Here is a 22,231-nt window from a genome sequence, read left to right on the forward strand (position 1 = left end):
CTGCACACTGAACTGCTTCAGACAAACAGTGCACACTGACTGGCTCTCTCTCCACACAAGCGCTCAATTAATACTCACCCCTTTCAGTCTGCTGTTTGGAAAATTCTTCAAACCTTTCCTGTGTTGGGAAAAGAAACACCAAGAGTGTTTATGCTGCACAGAAGCAAACATGATGAAGCAAAGGTCAGATGGGTGCAAGGCAGCCTGTGGTTACAACCCGGATGCCACAGAAGCCCAAGTGAGGGATGCAGAGGATACATCTTTTACCCGGTAGTTGTGTCCACAGAGGCCCTGGATCAGAGATGTAAGGTGTGCACCACTGTACCCAGTTCCTGTGTCCATGAGTCAGAGATGTAAGGTGTGCACCACTGTACCCAGTTCCTGTGTCCATGCGTCAGGATGTAAGGTGTGCACCACTGTACCCAGTTCCTGTGTCCATGCGTCAGGATGTAAGGTGTGCACCACTGTACCCAGTTCCTGTGTCCATGCGTCAGGATGTAAGGTGTGTACCACTGTACCCAGTTCCTGTGTCCATGAGTCAGGGGTGTAAGGTGTGCACCACTGTACCCAGTTCCTGTGTCCATGTGTCAGGATGTAAGGTGTGCACCACTGTACCCAGTTCCTGTGTCCATGCGTCAGGGTGTAAGGTGTACACCACTGTACCCAGTACCTATGTCCATGTGTCAGGATGTAAGGTGTGCACCACTGTACCCAGTTCCTGTGTCCATGAGTCAGGATGTAAGGTGTGCACCACTGTAGCCAGTTCCTGTGTCCATGCGTCAGGATGTAAGGTGTGCACTGTACCCAGTTTCTGTGTCCATGCATCAGGATGTAAGGTGTGCACCACTGTACCCAGTTCCTGTGTCCATGTGTCAGGATGTAAGGTGTGCACCACTGTACCCAGTTCCTGTGTCCATGAGTCAGGATGTAAGGTGTGCACCACTGTACCCAGTTCCTGTGTCCATGAGTCAGGATGTAAGGTGTGCACCACTGTACCCAGTACCTGTGTCCATGTGTCAGGATGTAAGGTGTGCACCACTGTACTGAGTTTCTGTGTCCATGAGTCAGGGATGTAAGGTGTGCACCACTGTACTGAGTTTCTGTGTCCATGAGTCAGGATGTAAGGTGTGCACCACTGTACCCAGTTCCTGTGTCCATGAGTCAGGATGTAAGGTGTGCACCACTGTACCCAGTTCCTGTGTCCATGTGTCAGGATGTAAGGTGTGCACCACTGTACCCAGTTCCTGTGTCCATGCATCAGGGTGTAAGGTGTGCACCACTGTAGCCAGTACCTGTGTCTTCTTAAATTCCTTTTCAAGTATTTTCTTTTCAGTTCTCAATTGCTTGAAGTCCTGAGTTTGCTTGACAGCAGCCTCTATGTGTAATAGGTACAGCACAGCAACAGAAAAAGCGGAGAGTTAGTGATCCAATCCTGTGTGAGCCAATGCCAGCTTTTTTGCTTTCCTCAAACTAGACACATGTCACAGACAGGTACACATGTCATGAAGCTACAGAGCTGACTAAGGCTGTGAGGATCCTTCCCACACCTGACACGGCAACTCCAAAACCTTCCATGCTACACTCTGGTGGGGACAGTGTGCAGACGTGTAAACTGTGGGCACATCATTCATTCCTTTTGGGACGGAAAGCACCAGACGATGCTCACCCCAGTATGAATCTGTGCAGAGCTGATATCTCAGGGAAGCCAAATTCCACCAAAGACTAATAACATTCTTCTCTCACTGAGTTTGGCTGTGCTCACTTTCAGTATGTCCTATCAATTCCTAGGGAAAATTATGTTTGAGACACTAAAAGTAAAGGCCACATTTGACTTCACAGAAGGTCTTTTCAAAGTTGCATACAGTCTCTTAGGCATTCCACTTATCTCCACACACAAGAGAGGACAGGCTGAGAGCACAGCCATGTCATGAGATGGATATTATCCAACCATCTGTAGAGTTCATATGTAAACCGAGGACAAGAATACCTCATCATCCTTGTTCTAAATGCTCTTGTGCAACTAACTTTGCACTCCTAAGTTCACAGCATATGTGGAAACACCTCACTCTGAGGCAGAGCACAGCCACTGTGATGCTGGAGTCCATGGAGTAGACACCTGGACACCATGCTGGGCACTCAGTGACAACACAGCATTGCCTGGGCCGGATTCCACTCATAAGTAACTGTAAACAAAATGGACATTCCATGCCTAGCTGACTTTTGAAAGCAGCACTGTCTGAAATGTAAAGACAGCACAGATCCCAGTGTGCCCATCTATACTCTGCCTACTCAGAAACAAGAAGCCCCAAACCCAGGAGGGTTATGAGGGAGGACCAGTGTGGGGCACTTCATAGAAATCTGTATATGTGTGCATGGGCGTGCATGCACATGAGTGGGGGTGGGGAGAGGGAGAGAGAGAGAACTATCTATGTACATCAATTCCTTGACATTATCTTGGCACAGGCTAGAGTGATTTGAAAGAAGGGAGTTTCAACTGAGGAAATACCTCCATAGTTCAGGCTGTAGGCAAACCTGTAAGGCATTTTCTTAATTAGCAACTGATGCAGGAGGGCCCAGCCCGCTGTGGGCAGTGCCATCCCTGGTCTGGTGGTCCTGGGTTCTATAAGAAAGCAGGGTGACCAAGCCACAAAGAGCAAGCCAGTAAGCAGCCTCCTCCCAGGCCTCTGCATCAGCTCCTGCCTCCAGGCTCCTGCCTTGCCGCCTCTCATTGGATTCTGATATACAAACTGAGTACACCCCTTCCTCCTCACAGTGCTCTGGACATGGTCTTCATCACAGCAATGGAGACACTGACTAAGACAACATAAATGTGGGTGCCTGTTATAGTAACCACAATTTCAACTGGGAATAAAAGAAACAAAAATGCAAAATCCCACCTTCCAACATTGAACTACTGCATTTCCTTCCATGCTGCCTGTTTACAGCAAAGGGTACAAAGGAGAGGATGTGAGCAGCAGCACACGCATCTCCACACACCGAGCCGATGGCTGAGTGAGTGGCACACCCACTGACACTCACAGCTCACACTTACCAGGGTCTGCACAAGGCATGGCTCTGGCCTGCAAACATCAGGTGCACTTACCTTCCAGCTTCTTCACCTTAGCTTCCAGCTTCTTCTTCCTAATAAAAAAACCTTGTCAGTTAGACGGCAAAGGTTTTACAGCTCATCACACAGGGTGTATACAAATTCTTACTCATAGCCAGTATCACATGTCAACCACATTAAACTGCGTTACCAGCAACTGGGCTCGTGGTAGAGGGCGCCCGGGAAAGAGCACCACACCACTTCCTGCGCAGCGTTTCCAAAGTGGGCTTTAGAGCCTGGCTAGTGTTTGAGAAACACAAAAAAGGGCCTATGAGTCTGTGCCACAAACACATGTGAGGCCCCTCCTTCAGCAGTGAGTGTCACCTGTGGGCTGTGTCCAGATGTGTCTCTGAGGGGTGAGGCCCAGGTCCCATTTCACAATGGTAACAAAGGCCCTTTGACAGTAAGAGACAAACAGGTACAAAGACAGGAGGCCCATGACTATATCTGGACACATAGGCACAGGGGCAGCTCACGCGTGATAAATCAGGCATGTTCAGTACCTCTCTGTGCATCCCTTCAACACCAAATGGCCTTAGTCACAATGGTGCTGACCCCTGTGTAACAGTGAAACCTGGGGCTGAGAGACTAGCCCAAGTGTGCACAGCTAATTAATTACAACAATGAACAGAAAGAGGAAGAAAGGAAACACTATTATTTACAAATATTCACAGTAAAGGACTTACTGGGCATCAGTTCTCAAGCATTCTTCCTTCACACGAGCATATTCCTGGTGAGTGTCCTGATACAGCTTCAGAGAACTCTAACAAGGAAACAGGAAACATAAGTATAGCCCAAAAGCCACTGACTGCCACTGACCATGGTCCTCACTCGTTTGATAAAAAACTCAGTTCTCATCTAGTAGCACAACACCAACCCAGTGCACAGCCTGAAATGTCAGCAAGGCCCAGAAGTCACTCAGCATCTCCACAAGTAGGGTAGGTCCCCAAAAGACAGCTGATAGTACAGCCAGGCAAATCTACACAATTCCAATCTGCACACCACACTGCTGGCTTAAATACCATGTCAGCAATTAGAGTAACAGGATCTAAGCTGGCATAAGGCTCAATAAAATGTTATGTTATTACAGTCAGGAAAAGTAAACAAGTTGCTGATCAGTATTGACTGGGAAAGTGCATGAACACCGTATCTTCTGCCATGATGACCCACCCTTTGGGCTGGGAAGACACTGTGTCCATGATGCAGTCTGTACCCGGCATTTCTCTGACCTAAGAGCTCTGAGAGATGAGCTTCATCGAGCCCTCTTCACCAAGGACTTGACAGGATGGCATATTCCTGCAAAACATGGTCACTCAGTGACTAAGAGGGTCTACCACTGAGGCCTGACTCCAAGGTTCACACGGCCTTGGGGATATACTGCAGACATTATATAACTGTGTGTGTACACATACATATACATATATACATACATATACACACACATATATACATATATACACACATACACACACACGACTGGATACGGATTGGCTGATTAACTTTTACTACAGTTAAACCATAAAGAACTCTCATAGAAACAGGAACACTGACATGTACAATCATAGAGTACATGGAAAACTCTATGACATATAGTGATGTGGCAACTACACATCACTAAAACCATAACATGAGGCAGATGGACAATGGATAATAGCAATCTTCTCCGAAAAGAGGTAGAAAGGACACAGGATGGATAATAAGCCAGAAAGCTCCACCTCCTCTCAGGCCAGCCACCTAGGTAGGGGCTGCAGCTGCTTCTGCCTATGAACTCCATGGACCCGCTCCTAGGGTTCCTATAAAGGACACACCAAACGTCACCAGGAAAGCATTTATAGCAGCTTGTGCAGAGTGCTACAAAGGGCTTGACCTGGAGAAGAGAGCCCATGAGGGGTCAAAGTATCAAGCATCATCTCCCAAAGCTCCATGTCCCTCAAGTAAAGGAAATGACCACTCACTCACCTGTAAGAACTTGAGATACGTGAATGAAAGTGGCTCTCTGTGGACCTCATAGCCCCGAGAAACCACAGGGACTAAGCACAGTTACTAAGCCCCAAACCAATCTGTCAAGAGCATACATACTTACTGGCTCAAGATTCAAGAGAGGTCCTCAGAGGACATTTGAACTCTGCCAGAGCAGAGGCCTGAGAGCTGAGCTGAAGCTACACCCGTCCTAAGGAAATCCAATTCTCCACACACTGCCACACAAGGATTCTACCACTCATCTGACGTCTACATGTTAGTCCCCACTTAAGTCAAGACAAGTTTTAAATTACTATTATTACAGGGAACAAGAAACCACAAGCGTCCGCACATAAGCCTCTCCACACTTCTACACCAGCCAGAGCAGGGTTTCCTTCGGCGCTTACGTCCTTCGCTACCATGGAAACGTTCCCGAGTCCCACTTGGCCGGCACACAAGCTCATGCTCACTGGTTCTCCGCACCTTTTTCTCCTCCAGCTCTGCTCTCAGGGACCCCAGTTCCTCTTGGCATTTCTGCAGGGGGGAGATTTTCTGAAGCATCTGCTCCACCTGGTGATGCAGCATAGTGTTCTCCCTGAAAGTGGACAAGGCATTGGCATCAGAGCAGAAACAGCTGGAGTGCGCTATTAAACCATAAACGAATGTTCCTGTTCACACTAACAACCTGAATCCTTTTTATCTTTTAAGCATAACAAACTTTTTTAATGAAACTGTACCAAAAAGCAACATGAGAAAGTAGTCCAACAGACTTTAGCACCCCGGAGACGCTGTCTGAGGACAGTCTGTCAAACATCTGGCACAGCTGATCTTCATCTCCCCGGCATGTGTTCCAATTAAGTGATATAGTGATGCTATATCTGATTTATAACCTCATATTGACTTTTAAGTGATGACTAAATGCAATTGCAATGTAAACTAATATAAATGCAACCTGATTTATAACCTCACTCTGACTTCTAAGTGATAACTGTAGTCAGAGCATAAAACATCATTACAATTTTAGTGGCTTTATTTTGTTATAAACAACACAAGATAAACGGCATTGAACAGTGCAATTGTATGGGCAACAGAGGACATCAGCTTCAGCTCACAGTGTGGTCAACAGTCACTGAAGCAAACCACAAGAGTTCCATGGGAAGCCTAAACAATAGATACATTTGAGGGATTTGATAGAACAATGCAAATCTGCTTGTAAGGGGAGCATTCAAAGCAGTTTCTCCGAGGCAGGTCTCCTAGGCTCTGGCCCGCCACAGATGCACCTCTACCCCAGAATTCACAGGTGTTGTCAACAGCTATGGAGACAGGCAGCTCACCTTCTTGCGAACTGCAGCTGTAAAACTTGTTAAAGAAAATGTTAACCTTTATGTCCTGCTATTTGTCTGAACATAAATTCTGTCCTACAATAATCATGTCCACCTAGGCTGGACCATTAAGAACACCCAGCTCTAACAGTGCTGAGTCTACATTATCCCTCTTACCGATGTATGAGTCTGTGGTGGACTGAATTAAGAATGGCCCTTAGAGGCTCATGTATTTGAATGCTTAGTCACCAGGAAGAGGCACTATTTGAGGATTAGAAGGATTGGAGGTGTGGTCTTGATGGCACAGGTGTGGCTTTGTGGAGGAAGTGTGTCACAGGGGGTGGGCTTAGAGGTTTAAAGAAGCTCGTTAAGAGGCCCAGCATCCCTTCCCCTGACCTCTCTCTGCCCACAGATTAGGATGCAGCGCTCAGCAAGACCCATTTCCTAGCCAGTTCAATAACCTTGGTTATTTTTCAGTAGATTAACAACACCAATCAGCAAGCCCTGCTGCAGCCACAATGTTGCACCTACACACTGACATCACATCACACCCCTATACAGGAGGAACATCCACTCAGTAACAAGCTGAAAACCCACAATCAGAATGAGCAACAGAAACAAGAAAGATGCTAGGCTGCCTTCTATTAGTATCCCCAGTACACACCCATTGCTACTGCACCAATTGTTGGCTGTGCTTATGAAGAGGGCTTCCATAAAGACAACAGACACTGCCTTTTAAAAAATAATTACTAAAAAGGAGGGCCCTCCTATCTTTTAAGCTATTACACATAAGTCAGTGCTGATATCCAAAAGAAAAATAAGTGAAGGATATCATCGCATTTCTTCTGATATTCCGTCAGCAGGTTACTGCAAAAGAGAAAAGAGAGGTTAGGCTCCCATGTCGCTGAGCAAGCACAGCACAGAAAACCATGCAGATTGCTCTAGATGGCCTTTCTCCTTTGCTCCCCAGAAACAAAACATGCCAGGCTGACATCACCTTGATTCCTCAATGCACTACACAGGTGTTATGAGCTTTTAATCCAAAACATGACATTATCAAAGAATATTAAAAACCATTAAATCTCATTATGCAGCATATAACAGTGTGAGCCAGAATATAGAATAGTTTTAGAGAGAAAACAGCTTTTAAAATCTAATTTGGCAAAGACCATTTTCTACTAAAAGCCTGTGAGCCACTAAACAAGTGTTCAGTAGTTCTATCCAGCACCACTGGGTCCACTGAAGGTTCCAACCACCACCCACGTCAGCCAGCTGGCCTTCCAACATGCAGATATACTTACTCTGTATTAATGATCTTTTGTTTCAAGGCAATTAATGCTTCGACATATTCATTTAAGTTCTGGAAGAAAAATGTTACAGTCAGCTATTTCTCTTCCCATGGCACTTCACCACATGTAACTGTCCTACAGTGTAGACATAAGCAGGCAGTCCACAGCACGACAGGAACAGAAACGGGCAGGTCCTTTCATGCACTGCAGGACTCCGCTGCAGTCCCGGCCTCCGCCCTCTGTGCAGTGCCCCTTCACAGTGAGGGCAGAGGGCAGTAACAAGTACTGACTGCCTACTACTTAGCAGAAACATAGAAACAGCAAAGTAACAAAAATTGAGATAACCTGACAGAGATTACAAACATTACAGTGGGATCAAGATTAAGTTAGAAACTTTGTGAGGCTCTGCATTATACTGCAGGGACCAACCCCATGCTGGCTCCCAGTCCTGTTAGGAAAATGAAGATCAAAGCATTATCTTTTACACTGTATACTCGATTTGTTTAGATGGTCCCAACAACTAAAACACAGATTGTTTTCTTTTCTTAGGTTACTTCTTTAGATGTCAATTTTTCCAATCAGTAAAAAATTTCAAGAATAACAGCATTGTATTAAATACACCACAGTATCTTTTAAGCATCTAATACTGACAGGTTCATACCAGGAAGTATACCCAACACTCCTGTCTCAACAGTCAATCTCTCCAGAGGATTTGGAGAGGACAGTAATATTTCCACTCAGGTGTCTATATCATTTTTGTAGCTATATGTACATACCAGATAAAACAGATAAAAACCTAGGCTTTACTGTGGGACAATGGTCTTGTACCCTGTAAAGATTTGTCACTTGTACTGGTTTAATAAAATGCTGATTGGCCAGTGGTCAAGCAGGAAACACAGGCAGGGAGACCAGAACAGGAGAATTCTGGGAAGAGGAAAGGTTCAGTCTGCAGTTGTCACCCAGATTCAGAGGAAGTAAGATGAGAATGCCTCACTGATGAAAGGTACCAAGCCACGTGGCTGACACAGATAAGAGTTATGGGTTAAGATGCAAGAGCTAGAAGTCTGGGCTAATAGGCTAACAAGTTTATAATTAATGTAGGCCTCTGTGTTTCTTTGGAACTGAACAGCTGCAGGACTGGGCAGAACAGAAGCCTCTGTCAACAAATGGTGCCCAACATGGGGCAATCACATCCACATAAAACCTGAGAGAGCTTGGGAAGGAATTCTAGACACAAAAGAACAGACTTAAGCAGCATTTTCTTTGGTGGTCTCTGTTTGCTAGGGGGCAAGTGTATCTCATTTAAGAGAGGTTTCCTGACTTAGCTTTAGCTGCAAAAACCTTGCAGCTCTTTAAGAAGCCAAGCCACCAAACACTTAAATGGTGTTTATGAATAGCCAACAGCATGCTTCTTGATGGTGGCAGGGACCTTGAAACTTCATAGAGTTGTAGCAATAAACACAGCTCCTGTTAGTACCTCTGCCATGAAGCTACATTCTAAGAAAGCTGAGGAATGGGGGGTGGATCCAGGCATCAAAGTCACAGCTTTAATCCTAGATATATTGCTTAGCAAATTAAAGACTTATGTGGTCAAAAGAGAGAGAGAGACAGAGAGACAGACAGACAGACAGACAGAGAGATACAATAAAGAGAGATTCAAACAAAAACAAACTCTAAACAGATAAAAAGATAAAATCCTAGAAAGAAAGAAAGAAAGAAAGAAAGAGTAGTTGGGTGTTGTGACACTAACCTTTAATCCCAGCAATTGGGAGGCAGAAACAGGTGGATCACTGTGAGTTCAAGGACAGCCTGATCTACACAGTGAGTTCCAGGACAGCTAAAGATACACAGAGAAACCCTGCCTCAAAAAACCAAAAATTAAAAATAAAAGTAAAAAAAAATCGAGTTTAGAATAAAACCATATAAAGACAGAAAATACACAGAGAATTTAGATACTGCATGTTATTGTGTTGTCTTTGAATTGTTTGATGGCTGAGAAAGGAGCAAAAGTTGCTAAAAGGTATCTGATTATAAATGCTGCTGGATTAATTCAACATATATAAAAATGCCTTGACTTCAAAATTTAAGCCAAAAGATATGTTACTTTGGAGAAGAGGTTCTGCTTTTGTTTCCAAAGAAAATGAGAGGCTGTGGATTCATTCTGGGTGAAGAAAAATCAGGTTTGAGCAAGGAAGACCCCTGAAAAATCTCCAATAGAAGCAGAAGGCCCAGATGATTCAACATTTCAGAGGACCTCTGTTGCAGTTTCCTCTGAGTTCTACATCCAGAACAGTTTCAAGACTGCTAACTGAGATGATCAAGCTTCACAGAGTATTCCAGTCAGGACTTGACAATAACTCAGATTATCAGCATCCCCAATCAGCAGGAAGTCACCTAGAAAATTATGCCCACATTCCCAAAATAAAAATGGATTATGGATATTTGTCTTTGTTTAGAGTGTTGGCTACAAGCTGTGATAGGTAATGGTCAGGAGAAGGCTATCCAAAGGAGATTAGATTTAGAGTTCTTATTTTGAAAAGAAAAAAGGTGGAGGAAGTAATGTAGGACAATGGTCTTGTACTCTGTAAAGATCTGCTGCTTGTATTGGTTTTAATAAAATGCTGACTGGCCAGTAACCAAGCAGGAAGTATAAGCAAGGTGACCAGAATAGGAGAATTCTGGGAAGAAGAAAGATTCAGTCTGCAGTTGTCACCCAGACACTGAGGAAGCAAGATAAGAATGCCTCACTGATCAAAGGTACCAAACCACATGGCTAACATAGACAAGAATCGCGAGTTAACTTAAGATGTAAGAGTTAGTTAATAAAAAGCCTGTGCTAATAGGCTAACCAGATTATAATTAATGTAGGCCTCTGTGTTTCTTAGGGACTGAACAGCTGCAGGACTGAGTGGGACAGAAACCTCAAGTCAACAAGGTAAGAACCAATAAAGTAAAAGACTCGGGTCCTCTGCATTCTCCATACAACTTAGCTTTTTGTTGCCTTCTCCAGGGGCTCAACGTCCCAATTCTCTTCTGAAGGGCACTTGGTCCTGCTCAGTCATTCCTAACAGCAAGCAATGAATTCCTTGCTTTGCCACAGCTGTGATCTTGGATAGTCTTACCAAGTATGCCTATTAGCATTTATTAATTTATTTGTGTGTTTTGTCCACATGTGGCATGTGTGTAGAGGACAGAGGATAGTTTTGTGGAGTTGGCTCAGTGGATGGAGCCCAAATTGCTAGGATTGTGTACAAAGCAGCATTCCTGGGAGTCGTCTCCCCCGCCCCTCATCATTGATGAGAGGTCTTCTCAGTTACTTTTGGGCATCCTTCCTTTTTTTTTTGTTAACAGTCTGACACTTGCTTGGTGCTGCCAGTGCATTAAGCTACAGTATTTGACAGACAGCAGCATCCCATCACGTGTGCACATAGGCGCGCGTGCTAAACAACCATTCACGGACATTCACAAGGCAACTGGAAATGTCTAAATACTGACTCAACTGAGTATGTCTGAGTATATGCTAAGGCTTTGTTTCCAGAAACAAACTTAGCAGGGTCATGTTTTCCTAGAACCAAGTGAGCTCCTACCACCTGCAGGAATGCCATCTTTGTTGCTTCTCTTACATTCCTCAAGCGGCTCTTACAGATGTGAAGGAATATGACTAATCTGTATTTGTTGACTGCAACAAATGTGTTGATTTTACAATGCCACTTACAAATAGATGCAGAAGTTGGCAAACCAGAATGCTCAAGTGAATTCAAGAGTGTCCACAGTGGACACTCTATGTGCCCAACTGTACATCCAGAGGCCCTCCGAGAGTGATGCCCTTCCACTACTGTGCCCTTGTCTTCCTGAAGTGACATAGAACAGGTGTGGCCACAGGCACCTGTCTTCAATCAGAAGTTCAGTTCAGCCTCCTTCCATCATATGCTGAGACTTCCACCCGTGCTAAAAGTGCCCCTCATGAGATACACTTAGCACTTATTTAAATATGTGGGTTCCTCCTATTGTCTGTAGTGGATTTCAACAATACACTTCTACAGCTGAAGAAGCTTTAATTTCAGATGAAGACATCTGTAAGCCATGACAACTCTACTTGAATGCCATGCTGGATTCAACCCCCCATCCACTTCAGCTTCTCAGTCACTCTTCTCTTTAAGTGGTACTGTTTTCCGCACTATGTCCAGTAACCCTAACAATGTCAAGAATGACTCCAAAACCCACCCCTCTTTTCCATGAGGCCCATGTGAGCCATGAAGAGCAGTCTGCTTAGTGTCAGTGGCTGAAGCACTGTCCTCTCCTCAATGGTGCCAAGTTCTGGGCCAACCTCCCCACTACTACCCGACCTTAGAACAGCCCTGCCTAGAAACCGCTCTGCAGCGTGATCAGGTTAACACAGCAAGAAACCACAGAGTGCTAACCCAGACTCTCAGTGTCAGGGAGGAGGAGGAGCCTGTGTTTGCATGCTTTGTTGGAAGCACCTGGAACCATGTGAAAACCGCTGTCTCTACGCAGAGCACAAACCAACAAGGTTGAAAGACACACAGAAACAAGAAGGCAAAAAAAAAAAAAAAAGAAAAAAGAAACAAGAAGGCGTCAGCTCAGAGTCGGAGTGAGACAGGACAAGGAAGCAGCCTTCCAGGTCGACTGCAGAGCCTCAGCGGGCTGCTCTATCTGAGCCTCTCCTGTAGGTGAAGGAGAATGCAGTTCAAGCAAGAGCCAGATGCAGCCTTTCTGTCAAGCCAGGGGCCCAGCCCTAGTCTTCCACTCTGAGGGAAAGTGCTCCTCTGCCACCCAGCAGGAAACCTGTCTTCTCAAGGTGTCTACTGGGCACACACATGTGACCACTGCTGACCCAGGATGACTCTAAGCATGGGGCTAGGAAATCTGAGCAAACTAATCTGAAAACAGCTGTGTGTCAACCCAGATCTCTGTCTTCCCGGAAAAATAGAGGTAAGATCCAAGTGCTGGTGCTGGCTCTCCCTCCTGAATCAGTACATAACTGACCGTATTACCACACACCAACCCAGAAGGTCTTTTAGACTAAATCTGCAGCCAGCGTAACCCACCCCACCTCCAGGCTCTTGAGGAAGCACCCAAGATTTCCAAACCTAAGCTACAATAATTGGAAAAAAGGAGACCAGAGCCAGACCTGAAGTAAACAAAAGTGGACAAGAAAATCTCAACAGCCCTACCACATTGGCATAAATGATGGCACACTGGAGAAGCCATGTGACAGTCAAAGGGACAAGAGCACTCAGAAAACCAGGCACCAGGACACCTAAACCAGTAAAGAACAGCCCGTACTGGTGAGGATGTAGGAAACTCGCCCCCATCACAGCTGATGGGGCATGAAGCTGTTGCCACAGGACTAAGCACCACACTCCTGGGTACACACACAGAACAGAAAACAAACGTCATGGCAAGTTCACAGCAGCACTGCTCACACTAGGAACAGAAACGTGAGCTTAAGGCCCAAAGGGTGGGGAATTGAGCCACCCAACGCTGACAATGAAAATCTCTCAGCGACACAACTATCCCACGAGTGAACCCTGAGAACTTCGCATGAGACGCAGCAGCCACAGGAGACCCCGCATGCTAACTCCAGTCGTGTAAACTGTCCATGATAAGCAAACCCGTGGATGAGGCCTTTGCAGGAAGTGCAGGGCAGAGAGCGGGAAAGACGCTGGCTGGGAGAGGCTTCTCTGAGGGCAGGTGTAAATGTTTCAGGAGGCTGTGGGTAATCACCCAACTGCTAGATGTGTGCACCATTGACTAATTGTACACATCAAGAGGATACATTTTACACTGTTTAAGTTACAGCTAAATTACAACCAGGGGAGAATAATTACAGTCTCAAAAGATCCAACCACAGAACTCAATGAAAGGTCCCAAAAAAAGCAAAAACAGAGATGGGAGAAAGAAAAAGACACCCAATTTTGGCAGCAGAGGAAACAGTCCCATAGGCCCAGTGATAAACTCTCTGGACAAAACACATGGAAAAGATAGAAAGACACGGGAGAGTTTCAAGACTTGGGCCCCATCCCCAGTTTCCCATTATGTAAAGACAAGTGCTCCTCCGAAGTCCAGCAGAAAGCCTGTGGATCCCAACAGGATGCCGCCCTTGGAACATTTAGGATCTCACAGCAGAGGAGACAGGGCACAGACCTGATAGGGCCTACTAGAGGCCAGGGCCCTACAAGGGGAGACTTCCCATTTTGGAAAGAGAACTCAAACTTCTAAGAAATATTTTCAAGTCTGCCAAGTCTCCACAAGCTTCTGCTCTAAGACAGCCTTGCTAGGGGTTGAGAAGATGTGAGCAGGCTCTGCTAAGAGCATTAGGTAAGCCAGAGTGGGGGTGGTGGAGCACAGAAGTGGAGGAGGAAGCAGGGTCAGCAGGAGAGGCGGCGGTAGACTATGGAGGGATAGACACAGTAAAGGTCAGTTTCTCAGAGAGTCAACCGCCGAGGAGCCCAGGCTGCTCTGAAAGCTGTAGCTCCTGCCTTGGACTTGGGAGTGCTGAGACTACAGGTATGTGCCGCCATGCCAGGCTGCACTGAAGGGTGCTCAGGCAAAGCTAGCAATAGGAAATGGCATCCTCGATTCTTTCTGAAGCTGGAATGGTTCTCTCTCCTTTTCTCATTTCCCTTGAGCTCTTTGCTACTCCATCTGGAACCTCCCCTGCCTTGCTTCCAGATGCTACACTGTGATGTCAAGTACTGTGCCTGAGACAGCAGACCAACCTTAGCTCCACATCATCTGAATCTGCCCGACTGATTCTCATCCCCTCTCTGAGTGGTGGGAGAGTTTCTTCCCCTCTACCTGCCTCAGTTCTAGGCTTCAGGTAGGGGCACTGAAGAGCCTAAGAGACATGTCACCAGGATCAGGCACGTTAAGTGCTCAGTCCTCTGCGATCTCCAGCATACAGCAAATATCCACATTTAGGACATAAAGTTGTTAGAGAATTATTGTTATCAATCTTCAAGGTCAACTTGACTAGATTTGGATTAGCTAGGAGATGCACCTCTGAGTGTCTGTGAGGGAATCTCCAGAGAGGTTTAACCACAGAAGGCCTGTTCTGAATGTGGGTAGCCCCATGCCAGGGCTGAAGTCCCACACTGAATGAAAAGGATCAAGCATGCTGAGCTCCTGCGCTCACCTCCCAGCCTCCTCACCGCTGTTGCCATGCATTCCCCGGGGACTGGATCCTCTCAAACATGAGCAAAAACAAGTGCTCCTCAAACTGTTTTTGCTAAGTGTTGTATTTCAATAGCAAGAAAACTAAAACTAAAGTCCAGTTACTAAACAAGGCATGGTGGTGTGTGGCTGTAACCCCTACGTTTGGCAAGTGGTAGCAGGATCAGGAGCTTAACTCGGCTCCACAGTGAGTTTCAGAGCAGCCAGGCCCGCCACACTATACTGTCTTTTAACTGACATGTGGCCAGACCTCAACCGCACGGCACCAACTGAAGTCTGCACACCAAAAGGATGGCAGGGATTGTGGAGAGATGGGAAGCCTGAGTGCATCACCCGCAACTTCCAAGATTAGGAATCGACACTAAATGTCAACGAAAAGAACATGCAACAGGTTTACTAAAGACAAGAAGGTTCATTACAAAAATTCACATAATGCAATTAAAAATAATGTCTTTTGGAAAGAATATATGGGCAGGGCTGCAGGTTGTTTTAATAGAACATTATATTCAGTTTTCTCTCTCAACTTTGACCACATATAACTCTCGCTTAGAGAAAACAAATGGGGGGTGTGGACCTTAAAACCGCAAAATATAACATCGTAGAGCAGTGATTCTCAACCTGTGGTCAAACAATCCTTTCATAGGAGTCAGCTCAAACCACCAGAAAACAGGCATTTACATGCGAGTCATAACAGTAGCAAAATTAGTCATGAAGTAGCAATAAAATAAATTATGGTTTAAGGTCCCCACATCATGAAGATCCGTATTAAAGGGTCACAGCATTAGGAAGGTTGAGAACCTCTGCCCGAGAGGGAAAGGAGAGCCTTCCAAGTTAACTGTTTCAGCCCCTTCTGCACTACTACCAAAGCCTTAATGAGTTCCATCGTCTCCCCAAACCTGACTAATTTTAAATTAAATGTTAAGACAGCAACAGTAAGCTGAGCAGTAGGGGTGCACACCTTTAATCCCAGTACTCGGGAGGCAGAGGCAGACGGATCTCTGTGAGTTTGAGGCCAGCCTGTCTACAAGAGCTAGTTCCAGGACAGGCTCCAAAGCTATAGAGAAACCCTGTTTCAAGAAAAGAAAAGAGGGGCTAGAGAGATGGCTCAGAGGTTAAGAGCATTGCCTGCTCTTCCAAAGGTCCTGAGTTCAATTCCCAGCAACCACATGGTGGCTCACAACCATCTGTAATGAGGTCTGGTGCCCTCTTCTGGCCTTCAGGCATACACACAGACAGAATATTGTATACATAATAAATAAATATTTAAAAAAAAAAAGAAAAGAAAGCAACAGTAAAGAAAATGGCGCAATGTCTTTTGCTCTGCTTCATTTCCTCCATTGCTTTCTCCTGGGCATTTTGCTGTGTAGAAGGCTAATGTATTTATATATTTTGGAACTAAGTAGTCATGGAACTGTATAGTCACAGCTTGGAACCAACATCCACAAATTAGAAAATTTCCCTCCACATATTATAAACACTAAGTAAATAAAGAAAAGAAAACAAAAGCCCAGGAAAGTCATTTATTTTCTGTTGTGTTGTCTCAATTATCCCCTACATGACTACCAGTCTATTTGATAACTACACCGTAACACGTGTGCAGGTCTGTGTAGGGTGAGACATCCTAATAGCACCAGTTTATACAGCAATGTTCAATCCAGATTCATTTGCATTGTTTGGAACTGAACTCTGAACAGTGAGATAGCAGCTGATGACGGGTGGAGGACCCTCTAGGTCCTTCTGATCTGCATGCCTGTGTGCAGGTGGGATCCATGCTCAGTAGTTCTAGAGAAGGGAGGGGTGCAATCTGCAGGCTCTCTGACAGATCTCTCAGCATTTGTGCTTTCTGCTCCGGGACTTTCACCATGCTGAGGATCCCTTCAGAGAAACACTTCTGACCAGCGTCCTGCTCTGGGGAGCTTCTGCAGCTTTTATACGCAGACAAATCTAACGCAGCAGCGCAGAGTCTCAAATGCTTCAAAGAGGACTGGGGAAAGATGTGACTTCCAACAACCAATTCCCCAGCTTAACCTACAATCATGGAACACAGAGCTTGCCTAATTTACAGAGTATCACCAGATTTAGGTTCTACATTTTGTGACTGCTGAGATTCTGGAACACGTGGATGCTGGGCTACAAATCAGTAACAAAGCCCTCTAATCCAAAGGTCAAGAGTGCTCTGTGGAGGGCTGGAGAGATGGCTCAGTGGTTAAGAGCATTGCCTGCTTTTCCAAAGGTCCTGAGTTCAATTCCCGGCAACCATATGGTGGCTCACAACCATCTGGAATGAGGTCTGGTGCCCTCTTCTGGCCTGCAGACATACAGACAGAATACTGTATACATAATAAATAAATAAATAAATATTTCAAACAAAAAATAAAAAGGTTAAAAAAAAAAAAGAGTGCTCTGTGAAGTCACAAGATAACCTGGGATGAGGGAAGCACAGCACCTTTAGATACATTTCTGAGGGAGTAGATAAAACCGCAACTGTATCTTCCACTCTAAAGGAAAGAAGGGACAGACAAACAAGAAGACACTCTGCAAGCCAGGGACTAGTCAGTTCAGAACATGGGCCTGTTACCTTAGGGCTCGGACTCAGAATAAAGGCCCAGCACTGCAGTAGGTGCCACTGTGAGAAAGACTACGTGGGCATCCTCCGCAGGATCAAGGAGTATCGGGGTTTAAGCTGCACACACCAAGCATTTGCATGGTGATGTCCAGTCATCTTTCTCCTCCCAACTGGCCAGTGACCCACTTCCTGTTTAAGTCTCCTTATCTCTTTCCACCCCTCCCCATTCCACGCTTTCTTCAAGGGCCCAGCCCCAGCGGCTGGATTCTCTTCAGATGTTAGTGGTTTTCAAAACTTAAGTGACTCAAAGGGCTGCCTAACACCTCCCAGCCCAGGAAGATTCTTATTGTGAATTCAGCAGCTACAGAAACCTAGAACCTGGCTGCCACTCCCTTGGAAGTGCATTAGGACATTTCAGAGACACTTCATAAACAATCCAAAATGGCTAAAACCATCCTAATGCCATCTTAAAACTCCAGTGCCACATCTCCAACAGCCTCACCACCTTGGCTGGCTTTGTTTTTCCCTTCCATTGCGGTTCACAGCTATTCAAAGATTGAAATCTTGGTACCTTCCACTTTCCCAACAGGAGAACCTGTCTTGCATCCCACACTCAGCTTCTTCATTCCCTAGAGCTTTGATCAACTTCGTGCTGTAATACTCTCCCTAGGTCACATCAGTGAGATAATTTACCTTAGTCAAACCCAGCTTCCACTCGCCAACTCACCCTGTGCCTTGCACAGGGACTACAGACTTCCATTCTGTACTACACACTTTAAGTTCCCATCTCTGAACATACAGGAAATAAGCAGAGACTCTTGGGATGCTCTATGTCTGCTAAAGACCCATCTTCCCACACTCATTTTGCAAATTAGTGTTCCAGAAGCGGAACTCACAGCATTGCTGAACACTATTGCCCTTAGAAGCCTTTTCAAAAGTTAACTTCCTGTTGTTAGGAGCACAGTCACAGGGATTCTTTTACTCTTGTCTCTGGCCGTGTTCACACCTGGATGGCAACTGAGCAGGTGTGAACAAGTTCCAAAAGCCCAGTAATTTATGATCTTGCCCCTTAAGAAAAGAAGTTCACAGATCAGGCCTACAGAGATCTAAAAGAAACCCTCCTCTAGTTGCTGTTTTGGGGACCAAGAGTGGAACTGTGTCTTGGAGGGAGGTGAAAGCGGTGCTCTTGGGAAGCCCTTTTAGGCCATAGGTCTGAATGTTTCCTACAGTAAAGATGGTAAGATTAGGGATGATGGGCTCAAAAGAACCAGTAAATAGATTCAGGCTGTCAGAGACCACAAGCACCAGGATGGTCTCATGCAACTTGATGCCTCTGCTGATTCAACAGGACAGAAACTCCTGGTGGGCAGTGTGCAGAAGCAGTTTTCAGGAGGGGAGAGAAGCACAGTCCACACAGGGTCTCAGAGACGACAAGTCCATACAATGGTGTGTAAAACTCACACAACCCAGGCTCTTCTTGCTGTTCTGACCTTGGCAAACAGCAAACCCTCAGTCATACCGGCTCTCTTGCTATCTTAGTTTGAGATTTTATTGCTATGAAAGACACAACGACCATAGAACTCTTTTTAAGAAAACATGTAATTGAACGGGTTTGCTTACAGTTTCAGAGGTTCAGGGAGCCATAGTGCCGGAGCTAGAACCACTACATCTTGCATGCAACTGACACACTGGGCAGCATCCTAAGTATATGAAACCTTGAAGCCCACCCCCTCAATGACACACTTCCAACAGAAGATGTGGCCCAGATTATAGAAGTGCCCTCCAGCCTCAAGGTCTGGATTAAAGGCTTCTGTCCTCCAGTCTCCTCCAACAAGGCCACACCTCCTAATAGTGCCACTCTCTGAGCTTATGGGGGTCAAATACATTCAAACTACTTCACATGCTGTTCGCAAAAACACTGGGAAAGCACTTACTCCCGGCTGTGAGGCATCCACTAAGATGTCTGTCTCCAAAGAAACCAACAGTACTCATTCTCTCACCATTTTGCTCAGATATGATTTTCCAAAATAACCACAAAATTCCAGCAATCACCATCCTGGTCCTCACCTACTCTCCCCTCTTATTTTTGACTCGATTTGTCACCAATATATTACTTCTAACATAATTTTTCTCTTCTCCTTGCCTTGCTATAAAACAGTAGGCGATGTAAAAAAAAAATTCCTCTGAGTGAATGCCCTGAGTAAAAAAAACCCCAAATATGGTCTATTAAAGATGCAAGAGCATGCCATTCAGAATCATGAGATGGGAGGGGAGGATTATAAGATACCGAACACATGGCCTGATTCTTCATTTTCTTTATATAAAAGTGTCAGTCCCATTTCCTATTCCCAAAACAACTAGAATATGGAAATCGGCACAACGACTGCATTTTACAATCAAATCAAGTTTCTGCGGATGGCTACCTAATCTGAATCCCGTCTGATCTCGTCTCGTCTCACCAGCCATGAGGAATCCACAAGCTTTGCTCATCAAGCATGTACAGCTCGTTCCCATCACGGAAACAGTCCCACACTGGTTAGAACCGATATCCAGAACTGCTTTTCAACATTCACGTCTGCCACGGCCTCAAAAACTCAGGCATCCTGATACCTTCCGTGATTTTCTCCCCAACATCTAAAATCCTGCCATGTGATACTTGTACAGGCTCATCTTAATCGTGTTCACCTGGCTCACCAGAACGTGGTCAGTGCCTAGAACACGAGGCGGAGACGGGGTGAAATGAATGGGGCAAGGAGAATGAGGTGAACTGGGACTATTCCCATTACGTCAGGAAACCAACCCCACAACTCAGCTGCAGCGAGCCACTGTTGAGAGCAGAGCATGCCACCGTAACAAACGACCGACGCGTACACATCTTCGTGGGATTTTAACCAGACAACACGTCACTTAGCAAAAGCTACGCTTGATGGTGCATTAACCGACAGGCGTAAGCTGAAATGCAGCTCCGAGCACGCAACATAAATCATAAAAGCCTTATCTTCGAGTAACACATAATCAGGAGTGCGAGAAGGTCTTCCCCCTAAAGAAGACTCCGTCTGCACTTAGGGTGACCCACCACCCCAACTCAGCCCTGCAAACCCTGAATCTGAGCAGGGGAGGAATGGGCCCTGCAGAGCACGCTCGCTCTTGTCTACCACCAGCATTGCGCCAGGTGAACCAATTTTGGAGTCCGTGACTAAACAAAGCACAGGGGCACCTGCTCCCAAGACAGCGCAAAAGGGTCGGCCAGGGATCCTCGTACCTGCTGCAGGGAGGCGCAGCCCTGACACCGCGCGAGGTCGGCTGGCCCGGGAGCCGCTGGGTGCGTCTCGCCGGGCATCATGGTGCTGCGGTCCGGCCTGCAGGGCGCGCGCTCAGGGGCCCGCTGCCTCGGCCCTGCCCCGCCGCCCCGGCCACCTCCAGCCTGGCCGCTTCCCGCCGGGCGCAGGCAGGTCCATGCGTGCTCTGAGGTCCCCGTGGAGGCGGCTTGAGGCGCAGACCAGCGTTGCAGCCCAGAGCACTGGGGAACGGCGCAGCCCGGAGGGCCCAAGCGCGACGACAGCACACCAGGTCCCCGCCCCACCCGGCCACGCCCCTTCTCTGGGCTGTCCGCGGCGCCGCCTGAACGGAAAGTCGGAGCGGGGCGGCGCCAAGGACAAAGCCCTAGGGCGTGTCCTGAGAGAGCCGAGCAAGAGCTACGCCCTGCCTCTGAGATTGGTCGGTCCACTCCTGCCCGCCTGCCGCATTACAGGCCCAGGGTAGACACCTAAGTGCCTTCCGCCTCTAAGGGGCGGATCCCGTGATGCCATTAGGTCGCAGCCTTCCGAAGGAGGACCCTAGGGTTGGGCAGGGCCTTGCAACCCTGCTGCCCCGCTAGCCTCCCGGGGGTGGAGGACGGACTACAATTCCCGGAGTGCCTCGCGGCAGGCGGGGACCGAGCGCCCGCTAAGCTCACCTCCCCCGCCCCGTGCACCTTGGAGAAGAGACCTACATCCGATCTGTGGGTAGTGTCTGCACACAGCCTGCCCCCGCATCCTCTCTGAGCCGCTTCCCAGACACCATCATGCTTATGCTGGAGAGGGAAAGGGAGAAATTCTCATTCCGTTGTAAAAGGCGCCTTGCCTTCAGGGTTTGAAATCTCCCTGACCTCCTTACATTGTATCCACCGCCCTCAGAAACTTTCTTTGTTGCCAGAAGTATCTATCTACTCGGAAGAGTGGACACTCCTCATCTTCTGGTTACAAAGTTCCAATTTCTGAGACTTTTTAACCATAATGTTGCATTATTAAGTGGGCACCCAGATTCTGCGGTCCTGTCCTAACTCCCCAGATGGAAAGTGCAATTGATAACACTCAAACCCCTCACACCCTGTCCCTTTTTAAAGTCACCTTCTTTGACATCGAAGGACCAGATAGATACCCAGAGACGACTGTACGTCTTGTCATTGCTGTTTGCACCTAAGCAAGACAGGCCCATAATCTGACACGCCGTACAAAGTCTGTACAGAAAGTCCGGTCTCCTCAGAGACTGCTGAATAGAGAGTGCCTAAGAGGAACACAGATTTTTCAGATCAGAGCCAATCCTTGATAACAAGCTAGGCTTGGCCACCCATCCACCACACGCCAACGAAAGAAGACAATTAATAGTGAGAAGCAGAAAAAGATGTACCCAACATGGTTACATTAAAAAGAAAAAGAAATCCACTAACTACCCCACGGGCAGTCATTACCCAAGGTCCGCAAAAGGACTGTGGTATGGGTTTAGGTTTAAGTAGCAAGCAGGAGACAGGCAT

General features: G+C 46.5%; 1 protein-coding gene across 1 annotated transcript in view; it reads right to left on the minus strand.

Moving 5' to 3' along the window:
- The window catches only part of Ice1 (interactor of little elongation complex ELL subunit 1), a 41,178-nt gene extending 20,162 nt beyond the window's left edge, over positions 1–21,016 (minus strand). The window contains exons 1-9 of the mRNA XM_041632108.1: positions 20,702–21,016; positions 7,689–7,747; positions 7,220–7,254; positions 6,400–6,418; positions 5,549–5,660; positions 3,793–3,869; positions 3,104–3,141; positions 1,293–1,375; positions 79–118 (exon numbers count right to left, since the gene is read on the minus strand). Of these exons, the coding sequence (XP_041488042.1) occupies positions 79–118; positions 1,293–1,375; positions 3,104–3,141; positions 3,793–3,869; positions 5,549–5,660; positions 6,400–6,418; positions 7,220–7,254; positions 7,689–7,747; positions 20,702–20,782 (544 nt within the window). The 5' untranslated portion in view covers positions 20,783–21,016. The remainder of the gene's footprint in view (positions 1–78; positions 119–1,292; positions 1,376–3,103; positions 3,142–3,792; positions 3,870–5,548; positions 5,661–6,399; positions 6,419–7,219; positions 7,255–7,688; positions 7,748–20,701) is intronic.
- Between the last annotated feature and the right edge of the window lie 1,215 nt (positions 21,017–22,231).

Source organism: Microtus oregoni, unplaced genomic scaffold (genome assembly GCF_018167655.1).
Source record: "Microtus oregoni isolate MIOR12 unplaced genomic scaffold, Mior012 000040F_ref0000088, whole genome shotgun sequence".
NCBI classification, from domain to species: domain Eukaryota; kingdom Metazoa; phylum Chordata; class Mammalia; order Rodentia; family Cricetidae; genus Microtus; species Microtus oregoni.